The sequence below is a fragment of the Primulina eburnea genome, chromosome 6, assembly GCF_022965805.1.
Source record: "Primulina eburnea isolate SZY01 chromosome 6, ASM2296580v1, whole genome shotgun sequence".
NCBI lineage: Eukaryota > Viridiplantae > Streptophyta > Magnoliopsida > Lamiales > Gesneriaceae > Primulina > Primulina eburnea.
Window position 1 is genome coordinate 19,679,868 of NC_133106.1, and position 19,948 is coordinate 19,699,815.

The window sequence follows — 19,948 nt, forward strand, 5'->3', positions numbered from 1 at the left end:
AATTTAAAAGTTCTTTGAAAAAGATAGTTCAGTTTTATTACAAACTGAACTAAATATCCCGTCGGTCAATAACAATCAGTTAAACTGAATAAGCAGTTGCGGAAAATAAACTGATTGAAAGATAGAATATCTAACTGAAAATGAAAGGCTGCAGTAAAGACAACACAATATGTTTCTGGATGTTCGGAGATTTGAATAACTCCTACGTCACCCCTTCTATCTCAAGGATAGGATATTCACTAAAAGACTTTGATCGAGTACAACACTTGTACAGACCCACTTCAGTTAGGACTTATCTATTGCCTAAACTGAAACTCTTAGTATAATACAATGATCTCTGTAAGTAACTGAACTTTAGCACTTGTTGAATTATCAATATTACAGAGTGCTAGTTTGCTCAACTTGTAGCCTTGATTGCTACGAATAAGTCTAATAAGAGTGAACTGAGATTTTGACAGAGTAATAGCAAGTTTGAAATTGATAGATCGTTGTTGTTCTTCAACTGCTCTTTTGTCATATTTATAGACTTGTCTTTCAACGGTAACTTTGAATTTATGTATCCGTTGATTGCTTCTTCAATATTCCTTTGGGCAATGTTCTCTTCATTGATTGTGATACGGCGTCTTAAATGCAATAGCCGAAACACATTGTTCTATGTTGTAGTGATCGAGGTGCGACTTTCCATATTCAGTTGCTGATATGATCTTTCCCGAGGTATCTTCAGTTGAGAGATTTTAATATTTTCGGCTGAATGTTTTAACTGATCAGTTCTCAACTGATCAGTTTGTGTTAACTGATTTCAGTTGATAAGTCCAGCTGCCGAATCAGCTGCCGAATTTGCTTTCGCGTATTAGATGATTTAATCGATTGATTTATGTTTTTGTCAAACTCCAGAATTTAGTTTCCAACAGTATTTTTATTGACCCAAATAAAGTTGAAGTAGTTTTGAATTGGGCCAAGCCGACTAATGTGCTAGAGGTCTAATGTTCCATGGGTTTATCTGATTATTACCGTATATTTATTGAAAATTTCTTAAAGATTGCTAAATCTATCACTTAGTTGACTCAGAAAAATCAGAGATTCATTTGATCTGATGAATGTGAGTCTTGTTGAATTTGCACTAGCTCTCACCATTCCAAGTGGTTTAGGAGGATTTGTTGTTTGCATTGATGCATCAAATCAAGATCTAGGTTGTGTTTGGATGAAACATGTTATAGCCTATGGTTCTCATCAGTTGAAAATGCATGAATCTAGATATCATGTCCATGACTTGGAATTGACTGCTATTATCCTTGTACACAAGATTTTGAAGCATTATCTTTTTGAAGAGCAATTTGTAATCTATTCAACTTACATAAGTTTTCAATATCTATTCTCTCAGTCTGATCTAAATATGAGACAAAGGCATTTTATTGATCTTTTGAAGGATTCCAATACCAGCCAAGAAAAGTGAACTTCATTGATGACGCTTTCAGTCATAAATCTTATGATGTTAGTTTATCCTCAATTCATGTTTTTATATTGCGTAAGGATATTTGCACTTCTGGTTTAGATGAAAATTCTATTTGTGTATCTAAGATTTCTGTTGCGCCAGAGTATATTCAGATTTGTCAAATCAGCTCAGAAAACTGATGAACAAGTTCAGAAGTCTTACAAGTTAGTGTATCAAGGAAATTAATCTGGATTCACAATTCACTTAGATGATTATCTTCTTTTAAGTGGAATATTAGTTGTTCCTGATATTTATGAATTGTGTTCATCCATTCTTAAAGAAGCTCATTGTACTCATTATAGTCTCTCTTCTAGAGGTAGGAAAATTTATAATATTATAAGACCTCAGTTTTGGTGGAAGAATATGAATGACTGTGGCTAAGTTTGTATCTTGTTGTATAGTATGTCAGCAAGTCAAGGAAAAACATATGAGACCATGAAGATTGCTACACAGTCTTCAGGTACCTCAGTGGAACTGGGAGCACATGGCTACGGATTTTATCACGCATCTGCAGCACACATCTCTTCACTTCGATGTCATTTGGATAGTGGTGGATAGTTTGTCTAAATCGACTCACTTTATTCCGTATTAAAAAACTTATTCGCACAAGAATATGGCTCGTTTTCACATAGAGAATGTAGTTAGACTACATGGAGTTCCAGTTGCAATAGTCACAGATTGTGATCATCGATTCACATCAAAGTTTTGGACTAGTTTCAAAAGAATTTGGTACAAAACTTGCGATGAGTGCTGCTTATCATCCTCTGAGAGATGGTGTTGCATGTTTTCTTAATTGCTCGCAAGCGCACGACGTCAAGTTATAGTAAAATGTATTTTTGAGTGCAAGTGTCGATCCCACGATGAGTGTAAATAAAATATATATCAATGCTTGTAATTAAAATAGTCCAGACTCTATCTAGAAAATTCTAAAGAAAATTGGTTGATTTACTTAAACGAAAAGATTAAAAACAAATAAATAATCTAATACCAGATTGAGGAAAGTATCAAGGAGAGAAATTATCTAGAGAAATGACTTCACTAAGTTTCCACGACAATTATTCCAAGTTAAATTTATATTCCTGAATTCCAATTATTTAATGGCCAATAACACTTAATTGTTTTATTCCCCCTTTCCCAAGTGACGAATAAATTGTATCTATCAACTTCGATTCAATTATTCCTAATTAAAATCTAAGTTTCATAGATAAATACAAACAATGTTCTTACTAAGCCTCGCTAAAGTTATACGCCTTCCGAACGCTATAAATATTTAACGATGTGTCTTTAATGATCTATAATTCTAGTCCCTCTCCCGAGTTGTAGAACTAATCAGACAGCATACAATTTATGGCCAGTAAATTGCAGTCAACTCAATACAAAGAAACACAATTAAACAGAAAGGAATTAAATCATATAAATAACTGAGTCAAATTATCGTTTCCACGAAGCTACGTACATTCTCTAGACTAGAAAATTAGTTCATGACGAAATCGAAATAAAAACGACGCATGTTCAAAGTTTTAGACATCGAAATATGAGAAAATAGAAACACAAAAGACAGATAACAAATCCGAAGTGTCGTCTCTGTCCCCAGATTCGTCGCTCTTCGTCTTTGTAATCGATCTTCGCGTGTCTTGCCTTCGTATCGCCTTCGCTCCGACTCTTCTTCTTGATTTCTTCTCCAAAAACAGCGTCCCTTTTCTCTGAACCCTCGTTTCTCTTTTTATATCCCTCTTCCGGGCCGTAAGTCGAAGCCCATTTAGTCTTGTTTTGCCGCCATTAGCGCCGCAGCGCTGAGTAAGTGGCGCCTAGGCGCCCGTCGTTCGTGAGCATTAGCGCCGCGGCGCTTGTCCCTTAGCGCCTAGGCGCTTGTTCTTCGGCAGTGAGGCGCCGCGGCGCTGCTTGGGCATCGCCTAGGCGCTTGTCTCTCGGCATGCTGGCGCTTGCGGCGCTAGTCTTTCGCAAATTGTGGTGTTGTAGCGCTTGTTCTGGAGTTGCAGCGCTTGTTGTGGCGCTGTGGCTCTGAATCTTTCGCTATTTTACGCTAAAAAAAACATCCCTAATTGCTCTCCAACATCCCATAGTGGTATATTCCCTGCACTACACAAAAACAACAAAAACCAAGCATAAATCTGCTCGAAACCAGCATAGATCAAATGAATTAACAGTAAAATTAAGTGCAATTCTTGCACTTATCAAACCCCCCAAACTTGAACTTTTGCTAGTCCCGAGCAAAATAAAAGTAAAAATAGGAATGCAGACTCAATCAAGAAATAAACGCTAACAACTATAGTCATAGATATGCAAAAAGTGACAGTGGCCTCAGATTCATTTATTTTCATGTGATTCGTATTTACTCGAGAGTCACGTGCGTGTGTGGTATGTCAATGTTTATTTACCTCATCGACTGCGCAAATAGATTCACAATGCCAAATCGCCTCATAAACTTAAGAGGTCCTCAGTTCGGTGCAACTTACACTTCATTAAAATACACATTTACTTACACAGATCACAAAGGACTTTATTGGTGATTATTTGGCTCAAAAGATATTCATCACAAGTATACCAAAGCTGAAGTCACACAATGAGATGCTTGCATGCAAATGATTAAAGTCTATACTCGTTAACCATGTTTATCAGGTATCTATAGGCTTGATTTGAACAACTTTTCTCCACTAGTATATTGGATAAATGTGACAAGGTTAATAGGTCTTGTAGGCATGTAACGTTAGGCTACGGCTCATGGCTACAATAAAGGCATGGAGATCAAAATTTGAGAGAAATATTTGAACTTCATCAATTTCACTCATTTTCATTTTCTTTTCACTCACCACCCACTTATTGTTTCTTTTCATTCATATCCTTCATTTCCCAAATGCTTTCTTTCTCACCACTTTTGATTCATTCTTTTTATTGTTTTTCTTGTTTTTGAACTCCTTTATGTACATTCATTTTTTCTCTTTTTCTTTTCAAGGAGTGTTTGAATCATTCCAACACCAATGAACTTATTTCTCTCAAAATTTAGGTAGGACTATAAGTGTATAAGTTTCATTAGGTAGTTGTTGTGGGATGTAGAAAAGGTACAAGTGGGGGCTAATTGTGTGTCATTGACACACACCACTTGATTTTTAGTAGGCTCAAAATGGGACACTAGGGATATTTCATTCTCGTTTGGTAGGCTCGAAGGCTCAAAACGGCTCCAAAGATCGCCTAAATCATTCCTATGTCACATATTATCCGTATTTCGCCTCGAAAAGTGTTCAAACAAGTTCTAGACTTCCATCAATCCATTAGTCAACTCATACAAACCAGTCACATATAATTTTCAATCAAAATGATATATGGGATAGGCACACAAAGAACAGTCAAGCATCTCAATCTACTCGAGGCTCAATGGGCTAACAATTGATAATGAGCAAAGAAGATAGGCCCAAAGATATTACGAAATAATGCCTAGATCATTTCTGTGTTCACAAAAGTGTCAGTTAATGTCATGCAAGGGTTACTAAAAATCAAAATTCTCTTGTTTAATTGGCATCACAGGCACGCAAATAGTCTCTGAGCACCAACAATATCAACAAACATGACAGTGCAATAAAATGTGACTCCCAAGTAATCACGAATACATTCATGCTTCAGACTCACGATTTTATTTTCCTCATCGGCCTCACAATATCTTATCCATGACTAGTCCTAACAATTCTAACATGCAATGAAAATAAATAAACGATTTTTTTTTAACAAGAGGTGCAGGGAGTAACTGATCAAGATCTAAAAATAAGAACTGAGAACTGAAATCCACAAATAACACAGAGTAAAACAGAGTAAGGGTGCAGAGTAAACGGCAGTAACTGACAAGTCAGAGTAAAATAGAGTGACCGGGCAGAGAATGACAAGTAATGACAATGACAAGTGATGACAGACGACCCCTAACCCCACAAACTTAAATACGTGCATTGTCCCCAATGTACAGTAATAAAACACGAAAAAACAGGGGACCATGTACCTCACACAGCGAGCGTCAGGACTCGCTGTCCTCGCCTGATGGCTCAGGCTCCTCCTCCTCATCATCAGGTTCATGTCAGAATGTAGGCTGTGGTGGGTATGGCTCACCAGATGGATTGGTAGGAGGGTAATGCTGCGAAAACACGCAATGATAATCATAAATGTACGCCTGGTGCTCGCGCGTCATCCTCAACAGTCTCTACAGCTTTCGGTCGACTTCATCCATACGGGGGTCGCTGGTCTGTTCATGTGACTGCTGGGGTGTGGGCTGTGTCGGTGCACCACTGCCTGAGGCCTCTCCTGAACCATGAATAACCATTTGTATTCTCCTATCCCTCGGGAGGTCTCCAGACAGTGATATATTCCCTTTTGTATGTAGTAACGTCTTACTGTCATCCCAAGTAACACCCGCTACACGGCAGAGGTCGGTGATAGTCGATGAGTGGGGCATGCTGACAGTAGATGTGCCCCTAGCAGCCTGTAGCATAGATATCATAATTACTCGGCCTGCGTCCACTGTCCTGCCGGTGAGGATGCAAAATACCAATGCCGCCTTCATCTTCGTCACATCCGACACGTGCCCGAATGGCATCAACCGCGAGGCCACAAATTGATACCAGATGTAGGCCTCCCTTCTCAGTGACGTCGCTGGGAATGTGACCGGGGCTCGTTGATTGTTGAGTTTCCAAACTGTACCCGGTGAACAAAGTGTGTTGATGACAGTGTCATAGGGATACGGGTCTCTCATAAACAATGTGTACCCGTCTGTCTCATAATCTGGCATCCCATACAGTGAATTGATCGTCGTGCTGTCGAAGGCAACCATCCGCCCTCGAATCCTCACGTGAAACTGCTCATGCTTTAACTTCAGATTTGCATAAAACTCCCTCACAAGGGACATCACAGCATCAGCCCGGGGCTTAACAAATTCACCCCAATTCATTTCTCGAGCTCGAACCAACGTAATAATATCTGGGTGGCACTGCTCCATACCCCTCTCTCTCTGCATGCTTTTCTCTAACAACTTCATACAATTCTCGGCGGCCTTTGCATCCCAAAATCGTCGTTTATCAAAAGTGACAGCGGACGACGACTCGCCCTCGCCAGATTCACCACGCTTGCTTTTCTTTTTCGGCGGCATAATTGAATTCAAGATCAACGCCGCTCAACAATTTTTCAACAATTCAAACCCCACAATATCAACAAGATCTATCAATCAACAATTCCTTCAAACATGCAATATTCCCAATTCAACAATATCCATAACAACCTCACTGAGACAATTCATCGAACACGTTGTGTACGTAACTCAAAACTCAATCCTTTCAAATTTCAAGCATTAAAATCAAGAATTCCTATCCCAAAGGCTGTTACCTGATGATATGTTGCTTCAAAATATGCTTCAATCCGTCCGTGTTTCGGCTCGTTGAAGAATTTTCTTGAAGATTGTTGAGCCAACTGGGGTTAGGAGTGAGAAACTTGAGGTGGGTGTGGGTTGAGGTTGAGTTGTGTGGTGTATTGTAGTGTTTAGAGGTTGAATTTGTGGAAGATTTATGGTGGGAGACGAATTTTTCGGTGGTGGAGAGAATAGGGGCTGCGGCGCTTGTCTTTGGTTTCTGAAAAATTTGAAGTCTCGGATCCCTTTTTTTTCATATAGATCGAACTAGCGCCGCGGCCCTTTAGCGCTGCAGTGCTGTGTGTCTAGCGCCTAGCCGCTAATAAATTCGAAAGCCTGGCGCCGCGGCGCTACTTTCCTAGCGCCTAGGCGCTTGCTCTTCGGACGCCTTAGCGCTGCGGCGCTATTCTTGTGGCGCTGGGGCGCTGACTTTTTCGGATTTTTGTCCAATTAAGCTCCTTTCCATGCCCAGCTAAACATTTTACCTGCAAAAGAGAACAATATCAATGTCTAATCTTCACATGACAAATTAAATAAAATAAAATAAGAAAACATAAAAACAATAATACTACTGAAATTAAAATAAAATAAAGAAAACGAAAGCAATAATTGATACTGGTTGGGTTGCCTCCCAACTAGCGCTTGGTTTAACGTCGTCAGCCCGACTGTCACTAGTCTGTTCATGGTGGGTCGTATGATTTCTTGGATGCCTTTATTTCCACCAGCTGACCTTCAACTTCCATGGTAATCTTTCCTTGTCTCAAATCAATGACAGCCCCAACAGCAGCCAAGAATGGTCGTCCTAAAATGGTACGAACATTCTGACTGTCCCTCATGTCAAGTACCAAAAAATCTGCTGGAAGCTTCGATTTATCAATTTTGAGTTCAACATCTTCCACAATGCCAATGGTGTCCTAATCGATTTATCTGTCATTTGTAGACTTAGTCCTGTGGGCTTCATCTTACTCAATCCAAGTTTCTCGTAGAGAGAACTTGGCATTATATTCACACTTGCTCCTGAATCACAGATGGTTTTTTCCACTAACCGACCCCCTATTTTACATGGTACGACGAATTCTCCGGGGTCTTGCAGCTTCCGAGGAAGACCTCCTTGCCTCCCTTATCATCTTCTTCAGTAAAAGCCACCTCTTCTCGCTCTACGGACTAAATGTTAAAGTGTAAGTTCTTGAGATCTTCAAGACCTTTTTTCTTTTGAAACTCAGCTTTCAATTGTAAAAATCTTTGGGGGTAGGGAAGTAACGAAATATCAATGCATTGATCAAAATCATAACTCTTAGCTTTCTTACCTCGACTCCCTTTGCTTGGAGTCGGCTGATCAACTTTCTCTTCTCTGCTTACTACTCCAATCTCTTCATGCTGTATAAAAATGGCATTCACCTCTCTCAGATTTGGGTCTGCGGTCTTTTGCACTGCGCCTGACAGTTGAGACGTGAGTTGCTTCGTTATCTGCCCCACTTGCGATTCAAGGATTTTCAAGGTAGCACCAATACTTGCCATATGGGTTTCTAGGTTGTCAAGTCTAGACTCAGTCCTAGCCATTCTCTTGCCAGATTCAGCAACAAAAGTCCCAACTAAATCCTCAAATGATGGCTTCCCTTCCCCATTTGATGTATTGAATCCCGGTGGAGGATTTAATACATTCTTATTATTTGCGTAAGAGAAATTTTCATGGTTTCTCAAACCAGGATGATAAGTGTTAGGGGGAGGGTTACCTCTATATCCTCCATAGCCTCCAAAGTTCTTGTTGGTGATGTACTGCACCTCTTCAGGAACTTGCAATTCTTCAACAACAAACGATTGTCCCTCAGTGTTTGATGTACTCACTTTATTCATGGTTGCTAACTGTGTAGTTAATGCTGATACTTGCGCATTGAGTGATGTGATAGGATCCACGGCATAAACTCCAGCCGTCCTCTTTGCTCCTGACCTCTCAGACGGCCATTGGTAGCTATTAATAGTCATCTGCTCAAGCAAGTCATAGGCTTGAGCAGGAGATTTGGCAAAGATCGTGCCACATGCAGCTGCATCCACTGTTGTTCTTGTTTGCCCATTTAGACCGTTATAGAATAATTCAATCTGTACCCAGTCTTCAAAGCCATGATTCGGGCACCTACGCAGCAACTCCTTATACCTTTCCCAAGCTTCATACAACTGCTCGAAGTCTGTCTGTCTAAAAGTGCTAATCTCAATCTTTGATTGTGCAGACTTCGTAGGTGGAAATTATTTAGAAATGAACTTCGTCGCCAGCTCCTGCCATGTCGTGATGCTCCTTAACGGCAGTGATTGGAGCCATCCTCATGCTTGATCCCTGAGAGAAAAAGGAAACAAACGCAATATAATAACATCGTCAGGAACATTATTAATTTTTACCGTATCTATGATTTCCAAGAAAGTTCTCAGGTGAACGTGAGGATCTGAAGTAGCAGTTCCAGCGAACTGGTTTTGTTGAACCATATTGATCAGGGCAGGCTTCAGCTCAAAATTGTTGGCATTTATGGTCCCCCGAGCAATACCAGAGTAATGATTGTTGATCACTGGTCGAAAGTGATCTCTGATAGGAATTGCCTCTAGCTGGGCGTGTCTGTCATTCTCTTTGTTCTCAGCCATTGCTTGGATCTCTTCTCTTCTTGCTTTTCTTAATATTCTCGCAGTTCTTTCGATCTCCGGATAAAAAATAAGAAAGTCAGGGCTTTACGATCGTAGCATGCACTGTCAAGCAGAAAAAAAAATGACAACTCAATAAATATAAAATAAAAAGATCTAAATTAAAATCTAGACTAATTGGTTACAATACTGATATAAATCTAAATTTTGACTTTCCCCGGCAACTGCGCCAAAAACTTGTTGCGTGTTTTCTTAATTGCTCGCAAGCGCACGACGTCAAGTTATAGTAAAATGTATTTTTGAGTGCAAGTGTCGATCCCACGAGGAGTGTAAATAAAATATATATCAATGCTTGTAATTAAAATAGTCCAGACTTTATCTAAAAAATTCGAAAGAAAATTGGTTGATTTACTTAAACGAAAAGATTAAAAAAAATAAATAATCTAGTACCGGATTGAGGAAAGTATCAAGGAGAGAAATAATCTAGAGAAATGACTTCACTGAGTTTCACTACAAAAAAAACGTCATACGACAACGGATAAAATCCATTGTCGTAGCCGTTTAAAAACTGTTGTAACTGAGAGGGTTGTTGAAAGTCCGTTCAACGACAACGGTTTTTACCTGTTGTGGTAGGTAGCATTTGCGACGGTATTTTAAAACCTTCGCTAAATTCATTAGCGACGGTTTTAGTCAAAGTGTCGCTAAAATTAGCGACCGTCAGCATATAAAAACACGTCGCTACAATTAGCGACGGTCACCATATAAAACTCGTCGCTAAAATTAGCGACCGTCAGCATTTACACACCGTCGCTACATTTAGCGACGACCTTTAATCAAGAATTCCGTCGCTAATTTGTTTCGAAAAAAAAATTCTTTTAATAATTTAATAAATCTAAAAGAAACCAACAATTGAAACTAAAATCGTGTAAAAGAGATAAATTTTAAGTGTTTTAAGTGTAAGAGAGAAAAATTTTAAGTATTGTGTGAAGTGATAAAATTGTGTATGAGAGAAAAATTTTAAGTGTTGTGTGAAATGATAAAATTGTGTATGAGAGAAAAATTTTTAAGTGTTGTGTGAAGTGATAAAATTGTGTATGAGAGAAAAGTTTTAAGTGTTGTGTGAAGGGATGAAATTGTGTAAGAGAGAAAAATTTTAAGTGTTGTGTGAAATGATAAAATTGTGTATGAGAGAAAAATTTTAAGTGTTGTGAAGTAGTGAGAAAAATTTTAAGTGTTGTGTGAAGGAAAATGGACCGGAATATGGGTATTTATACTGAGTTGGCGACGGTGTTTGGATAAAACCGTCGCGAATTTTATATTAGCGACAGTTTTAATACGATCGTCGCCGTATTTTGCGACGGATGAGAAAACACGATCGTCGCCGTATTTTGCGACGGATGAGGTTAAACCGCTGCTAAAGTTGTAACGTCCCGAAAATTTAAAGGTCCACGCGAACCACATGCGCAAATTATTAAATTCCTTGTGCATTTCAACTAATTGTTTTAATTGCATTAATTAATTATGTTGTGCATATTTGTATATTTAAATTTTATTTTCTACATGGTTGCATTAAAATGTATTTTAAAAGGTATTCGAGTTGCGATCGAGGAACGGAGACCGATGGCTGAAAAATAGAAAATATTTTTATTGGCTATTCGTTTTTAATAATTTAAAATGTGGGTGATGCTTTTTCTTATTTTTTTTAAAATAGGGGGTTTTGAGGTGATTTTATATGTCGGGACGTAAATTTTATCGGTGTTTGATTTTCAACAAAAATATAAACTTTTTGACAACCCGACTAATAAATTCACTAATTTATTTAAGCAAAATTATTTTTTTATATCCTAATTAAGACTAATGGGCTTAATTGATGGCTTAATAGACCTAAAAGCCTTGTTAGTAATTAATTAGTATATATTATGTGATAAACTCCTTTAACCCTACAATTCTTCCAAAAAAGCTCACGCCCCACTTCTGAAATTCTTAACTAAACTACACGACACACACAGCACCTTATTTGGAGGAAAATTTCGGTAGAAAGCTAAGGAAGGTGATAGCCGCGGTTCTCGCCCGTTCTTCGCAATCGTCAACAAATTTTCGTGCGTAAATTACGCAAAGGCATGCCTATTCTTTTCTTCAAATCATCAACACATCATATTATTTGTTTATGCATGAAAAGTTTACAAACTTGACACACTTTCTGAAATTTTCGTTTGTAGCATGTATCATGAATTTTCAAGTGTAAATTTCAATCCAAAACATGTTGTTTTTGTGCATAAAGGAGCTGCCATGTCTAGGACAAGTTAAGGTATAGTTCTCCTTGAGTTTAGACCCCAAATCACCACCCAAAACACCACACACGACAGCTGCATGGGATCGCGCCAAGTTTCTGTCATGGCACAAGATGGGGTTCGGTTTGCATGGGGCACAGCTGGGGCTTGGTACGGTGGGTTCCAGGGGATGGCTAGGGTCACGAGTGAGGCTAGGGAAGAGTCCGAGCCAAGCTAGGACTCGAACATAAGGGCGGGGAGGAGTCCTTGACAGCAAGGACTCCTACCCGAGAATCTCGCATGGGACGCGCAGCATGTCTTGCATCGTGCAGGCATGTGGGGCGCGGTCCAGGGGGCCAGGGCAGGGTTGAGTCATGTCCATAGGGTCCTTAGTAAGTGCACCACAGGTTGGTTCAGTGGTTGGGGTCATTGGTAGGGTCCTAGATGCTAGAACTAGAGTCCTTGTCCAAGAAGGACTTCTCGGCCAGCTTAGGATAGGGTTTGAGGGGCTTCGTTTCTTCGTTTGGGATGTTCTCCTTGGGATCTTTGGGTCCAGTAGGATACTTTAGCATGTTGGGCACTTTTTGGCTCGACATGGTTCGGGGGTAACTCGTAAAAATTAAGAGATGGCTCGGGGTCGAAGTTTAGGGGCAAAATAGGTTTTTTTAAAAGAAAGAAAATTTGGAAAACGGCTCACGGGGGTCGAGTCATGATCCATAAGGGCTAAAATAATATAAAAAGACTAAATTTAGAATTTAGGAATTTTATATTAAAGTTTGGTATTTTTTCGGGATTAAAACACCGTTAAAACAATTAAGAAAAGATAATTGAAAAAGTCTAACATTTATGCCAAATAAAAATATGGGAAAATTCATGTAGGCTTAAATAATTATTTGGGACATGTTAGTGTCAATGAAATTAAAAAATGTCTAAAACGGGAATTTACGTCTAGGGGTAAAACGGTCTTTTTACACTTGAAAATTAGTACATGTCATGACAGTGCCCTATTTGCTGTTTTATATGCTAAAATGATTATTTTTAATGTTTATGCATGTTTACAAGTTAAAATGATTATTTTATGATTTTAAACGTTAAAATGGTCATTTAAATGTCAATGGATTTTTATGATAAAACGATAACGTTAAAAAACATGTTGCATGTTTGGTTTAAAAGGAAAAATGTTATATGCATGATTTTTATTAAGTAATGAGGATATGTTGAAGGATGTGAATGTATCGTGAGGGTTATGGTCCCAGTGGGAGCCCGACGATCGTATTTCCTCGGATACGGATATGTATATGTATATGATGACATGATATTACGTAAGGCCAGGGCCCAGTTGACCGGTGAGAGTGTTGCTGGTGTCCCTCGCCGCCCAGTACTGTGGTTACATGCAGATAGATCCATCGCCTAACACGTATATGAAAGTCACAATCAATTATCTGAATTCAACAAACGCGAACATGAACACGAACATGAATATGAATACAAATATGAATATGTTTATGTGATATGTCTATGTCTTTTGAAAAATATGTCTATGCATCATGAAAATGTTTACGAAAATGTTTAAGTTTAGGTTTATGCATCTTCATGAAAATGATATTTTAAGTACAAGTATTTTTCATTGTTATATGTTAACTGTATTATATATTACTTGTTATCAAAGATAGGACGTGTTGAATCTTTAGACTCACTAGGTGTGTTGATGCAGGGGGGATTAACGAAAATGATATTGGAGGCCTTGACGAGTGACTTGCTGGACTGATGGCGCACACAACCCGAGGACCAACGCTTCTACTTTTTCCGCATTATGATTTACGACTCATGATTTACGTTAAAATTTTTTAAGACTATTTATTTATGCTTTTTGAGAGATTTTTGAGAGGTTTAGTATGAGCTATACTTTTCAAATAATGTTATTAGGTTGGTAAAATGTTTGACGATTTTATGCTTTAAAATATTTTATTTTGGATTTTTAAATGACAGTTTGATGTTTATTTTTAAAATGATGTCAGAAATATTTTATGGTTCGGCCGATGCTAAATGAGGTTTTGAAAAAAAAAAATCTTGTACTTTTAAAGCAATAAAAAAGGGCAGGACGTCGCAAAAGTTAGCGACTGTTTTTGAAATATTGTCGCATGTTTTAATTTTTCGACGGTTTTTCTTTAAACTGTCGCTAAATATAGCGACGGTTTATTCAAAACGGTCGCTAAATTTAGCGACGGATGTCATTAAACTGTCGCTAATTTTTAGCAGGCGACGATTTGTCTTTGATCCTAAAAAGACAACGGTTTTAAAAAACCATTGTCTTTGGCTTGCCCCCCAAAGACAACGGTTTTAAAAACCGTTGTCTTCGACCCCCAAAAGACAACGGTTTTTGCTAAAACCGTTGTTAAAAACTCTACGACAACGGTTTTTCACAAAAACCGTTGTCGTATGTGTGTTGTTGTATGGCGTTTTTCTTGTAGTGTTTCCACGACAATTATTCCAAGTTAAATTTATATTCCCGAATTCCAATTATTTAATGGCCAAGAACACTTAATTGTTTTATTCCACCTTTCCCAAGTGACAAATAAATTGTATCTGTCAACTTCGATTCATTTATTCCTAATTAAAATCTAAGTTTCATAGATAAATGCAAACAATGTTCTTACTAAGCCTCGCTAAAGTTATACGCCTTCCGAACGCTACAAACATTTAACGATGTGTCTTTAATGATCTATAATCCTAGTCCCTCTCCCGAGTTGTAGAACTAATCAGACAGCATACAATTTATGGCCAGTAAATTGCAGTCAACTCAATACAAAGAAACACAATTAAACAGAAAGGAATTCAATCATATAAATAACTGAGTCAAGTTATCGTTTCCACGAAGCTACGTCATTCTCTAGACTAGAAAATTAGTTCATGACGAAATCGAAATAAAAACGACGCATGTTCAAAGTTTTAGACATCGAAATATGAGAAAATAAAAACACAAAAGACAGATAACAAATCCGAAGTGTCGTCTCTGTCCCCAGATTCGTCGCTCTTCGTCTTTGTAATCGATCTTCGCGTGTCTTGCCTTCGTCTCTCCTTCGCTCCGACTCTTCTCCTTGATTTCTTCTCCAAAAACGGCGTCCCTTTTCTCTGAACCCTCGTTTCTCTTTTTATATCCCTCTTCCGGGCCGTAATTCGAAGCCCATTTAGTATTGTTTCCCCGCCATTAGCGCCGTGGCGCTGAGTAAGTGGCACCTAGGTGCCCGTCGTTCGTGAGCATTAGCGCCGCAGCGCTTGTCCCTTAGCGCCTAGGCGCTTGTTCTTCGGCAGTGAGGCGCCTAGGCGCTGCTTGGGCAGAGCCTAGGCGCTTGTCTCTCGGCATGTTGGCGCTGCGGCGCTGATCTTGTAGCGCGGCGGCGCTAGTCTTTCGCAAATTGTGGCGCTGCAGCGCTTGTTGTGGCGCTGCGGCTCCGATTCTTTCGCTGTTTTACGCTAAAAAACATCCTGATTGCTCTCCAACATTCCATAGTTGTATATTCCCCGCACTACACAAAAACAACAAAAACTAAGCATAAATATGTTCGAAACCAGCATAGATCAAATGGATTAAAAGTAAAATTAAGTGCAATTCTTGCACTTATCAGATGGTCAAATAAAGCGTACAATTTAGACACTCAAAGATTTACTTCGAGCTGTAGTTATGAATTTCTAGGAAAGTTGGAAGGAAGCTTTACTATTAATGGAAATTTTTTATAATAAAGTTTTCAAGTGACTATTGGTATGACTCCTTTCGAGGCTATGTATGGCCGAATATGTTGATCACCTTTATGTTAGGATGATTTTGGTGAAAAACAATTGACTGGACTTGATATTTTTGAGCGTATTGGGACTTGCGCTTACCTGTTAGATTTTCATAGTCGTTGTCTGGCATATACGATGTGTTTCATGTGTCTATGTTGCACAAATAAGATCCTGATCCGTCTCATGTTATTCATCTTGATGAGGTTGAACTTTATCTCGCTCTATCAAATGCTGAGTATCGGTTTTCATTCTAGACCGCAAAGATAAAATTATACGTAACAAATTTATACCATTTGTTCGAATTCAGTTGTCGAGGCATAGGATAGAAGAATCAACTTGAGAGACAAAGGAGAATATGAGAGCATCTTATTCATAACTGTTTGATTCTTAGTATTGGATTGTTGTACTCATATAGTGTGAGAAATTTCGATGACAAAATTTGTTTTAAGGGGTGAAGAGATGTTAGGCCATGTAATTAATTATCCTGTAATTTGACATAATTAGAACAATTATTGAGTCGATTAATTAAAGTAATTAATTATGTAACAAAACTTCAGAAATTGATTATTCATTAGTTAATGTTTCAAGAACCGAAATGATCTTAAAGATTAACTGATATCAAGTGTAGCTAATGGAAAATAACTGATTCAAGGACCACTTATTCAAGGACAACTGATGAATCTACCTAACTGAATATGTCAGGCTTTCTAGCAGACAATCTCTCAAGAATTTCAAAACATTCTATGAGGATCAAAGCCTAACTGATAAATTAGTTAAGATGTTATAATAACTTTACCAATACATTATATACGTCAAAGTTTATGTGCACTTCCAACAATGCATGACTTGTCAGAAAGAACGATGACATGACACAACGACCTCTTGATTTGGGAACGCCTATCAATTTCAAGTTGCCGACCATTGTAATCGAAGCTTATAAATAGATCAGTTGGATGGACTTTCAATCATCACACAATTTTATGAATTATAAAGTTCTTGAGAGCCTAACGGATCAAGCAATTCTTCAGCACACACTTAATAGTTTTATATTTGAGCATTGGAGATCAATTTGTGCTTAGTATTTTGATCTGAAAGTACCTGTAATTCACAGTAAGAGTCTCACTGATCATTTGTTTTAAGTTTCTGAAGTGTTCTACGAGTTTCAGTGGACAAAGGATAAGTCATACAGAATCGAGTTTTTGCAAATCGCTTGTAATCACCGAAGCCTTCTAGTGAATCTTTCCTGAATGGAAGAAGGTGTCACATAGATGTTGTTCAAATCTCTGAACACCCAGAAACAATTCTGTGTTTTTTTTTTCTGTTTTCATATCAGTTTGATAGTTCAACCGTTCTTTTTTGTTAGTCATTTTCAGTGTTCAACTGTTTCAGTGAACCTATTTCTGCGCAGTTCATAAATGCTAGTTTATTCATACCCAACCGACAAGAATTCCAACTTTGTGTTGTTAACCCAACCAAGTTAATTTTTAAATTGTTGAATATTCATCCCCTCTAAGCCGATCTCTCGATCTCAACAGAAACCCAGCCCAATCTCGAAAGCTCGTGGCAATTTAGTACCTATGATACAATCATACTAAAGTTAAATACTCTATTATACCATTATTGACCCAAACCTAATACGAGTCGAGTGAGTTCATCAATTCAAGCCCAGTTCTAAAAGGGGGCTAAAAAAATTAGTTATGAAGTATGCGTTCTTTCTTCTCTTCTCCTAGCTCCCATGATACCTTCATGATTTCAAACATATTTAAAAAAACATATTTCCGTATTTAATGATTCTAAAATAATAATTTTATTACTACGTATATCTATATGAGTGGGTCTCATGTGAGACCGTCTCACGGATCTTAATATGTGAGACGGGTCAATCCTACTCATATTTACAATAAAAAGTAATACTCTTATCATAAAAAATAATACTTTTTCGTGGATGACCCAAATAAGAGATCCGTCCCACAAATACGACCCGTAAGATCGTCTAACACAAGTTTTTACCTACTTATATATACACAGACACATTTTATATTAATCTAGCTACGAGCTTCAACATCATGTTGTAAACCCGCAAAAGATCAATAAAAATGTTTTTAAAAATAAATTAATTATAACTCATAAATCCCCTTGTGAGCTGATCAGCTCGAACACAAATATGAGAGGATCGTCTGTGGTAACTGGTGTAGTTCTCCCAATCATTTTTTACCGTTTTTGATCATTTTGTTCTCGTATATTTTACATGGGCCTACAGCACATTCACCCGATGTCACACAGAAAAGTCTGTCGTCGTAAATAACATATATGGGCCACAAGTCAAACTCTTGGATGTCAGATGTCTGAGTCGAGATGCCACACCATGCCACCGCTATGAAAAATAATGCAGCACCCTCGTGAAACCAAGCACATGTATGCTACCAGAAGCTTTAATTTACTCATCTGCGTACTGCACAAAAATTTTAGCCCAAATAAATGATATAACCGTCTGACCAATAAATACCTGAAATTATTTGAAAATACTTTTAAATTTGTTGCATGTCTTTTGATTTTTCCTGGCCATTGACTTTTTCCCCTCGGGATTATAATTTTCTCGCTTTAAGTCGGTTTCTTAGGAAATTTAAAAGATATTAAAGAAATCATTAAATTCAAGTTGTGGAATTAGTTGAGTTTGATAACATTTTTTCGACCAATTAAGTTGGTGGACCAATTATTGGTTTAAAGAAGTTTGTTAATGACAGTCATCTTCTGGTGTGGAAATTAAACAATTACAAGTGTGGAATATTAGTCTGACATCCAATGATTCATAATTACTATTTAGATTCTGGGGATTTTTTTGCTGGTTGAATGACAAGTTGGCCCTATTGGCTTATTCCCCATTTCTTGGTTTCCCTTCGTTTTCTTGATATACAAACTATTTTTACGAAAGGAGCTTAACCAAAATTTTCATGCATTTTGAGTTACCATAAGCTTGTTGCTATTGTTATCAGAATGAAGCTGAAATCTCACTTCCCCAAGAATCATTAATTTCTCTCAAACAAGAGAGGAAACGGATTTGATCGATTACGTTAAATAACCAAAAATGGAAAAATAACAAAAACCAAGAGAAACCCTCCATAAAAATAACTCTTGACATACCCTAATCTTTTCATCCAACGAAAATTTTGATGTGGGCAGGACGATTTGATGTATTAAGAGAGACAAAAAACTTGATCTTTATTATTCATGAATCTTGTTTTTTTTCCCAACCCTTTGATTTTCCATCCCTAGCTAGTAATAGGAAAATGTGGAGTCGTCTCCGACCTGCGATGTGTGTGATGATCTCGAACTTTTCTTCGGCGACGACGAGGATGACGACGACAAATCTCCGGACCTTCTTCTAAGCATCTGCCTCATGCCATCGGCAACTCGGAAAGCCGGATTCGATTTATATTTACGACAGAACGACATGTGTGCCTTTACAGCTTCATCCATTCCACAGTACTGTTTCTTGCTTCTGTTCACTTCATCTCTCACAGCTTCTGAGCACAGACCACACAGCCATTTCCCTTCGAATTTTTCCTTCACTTCTGCGATGTATTCTTGCGTGCAGTCTTCCTTCAATCCGCAGCACTCGCACTTGATCAACTCAATGTTCATTTCTTCAGGGGGATGAATCAAATTTAGTTTCTGGAGAAAAATGAGTGGAGAATTTTGAACGATGCCTCAAGTTGTAGAATCAAACTCAAGAAAAGACGTTATCGGCATGGATTTCTTCTCTTTTGTTGGTTCCTGGCTACATGAAAATTGAGAAAGATTTATGTGTTACTATATTATATATATGGGGTATTTGGGAGTTTTATTGGTTAAGAGTGCGAGAAGTAAGAATAGTAAGGAGAGAGGAGTGATTTTATAGTATGGAAAATTTGCATAATTTTCTCCATGTTCTAAGGGACATGTTCCATTGGGACCCATCCCGCATCAATAAAAATTCAAAATTTTGTAGACCATATTAATTGTGTGGCTTCATCTTCTAAAAACTTAAATACCCTCTAATGAATTAGTAGGTGTCTTTGTGAAATAATTTAAGGATATATATATTCGTTACAATAGTCGATTGGATCCATATTTGCAATGAAAAATGATAATTTTTTATAAAAAATAATATTTTTCATGAGTTGGGTCGAATAAAAGATTTGTATTATAAAATTGATTTATAAGATGAATTTTTATCTTAATAAAATATGAGACCATATGGTCGATATGATAAGAACTGAGATAAATAGATTAGTCAAAACTAGGGATGTAAGCGAACAAAACCGTTTGTAAGCTATTCGAAGCTCGATTCAATAAATGCTCGTTTGAGCTCGTTTAATGAGTCTCGTTAAGATAAAC

The 19,948-nt window shown here is 37.8% G+C and overlaps 1 protein-coding gene across 1 annotated transcript; it reads right to left on the reverse strand.

Moving 5' to 3' along the window:
• Positions 1–18,665: 18,665 nt before the first annotated feature.
• Positions 18,666–19,450, reverse strand: LOC140833357 (uncharacterized). The gene has a single exon (XM_073197722.1). It carries the CDS (start codon positions 19,211–19,213, stop codon positions 18,845–18,847), a length of 369 nt encoding a protein of 122 aa, XP_073053823.1. The 5' UTR covers positions 19,214–19,450; the 3' UTR covers positions 18,666–18,844.
• Between the last annotated feature and the right edge of the window lie 498 nt (positions 19,451–19,948).

Coding starts and splice junctions, on each gene's coding strand:
- LOC140833357 (XM_073197722.1), bottom strand. CDS start 19,213: ATGAACATTGAGTTGATCAAGTGCGAGTGCTGCGGATTGAAGGAAGAC.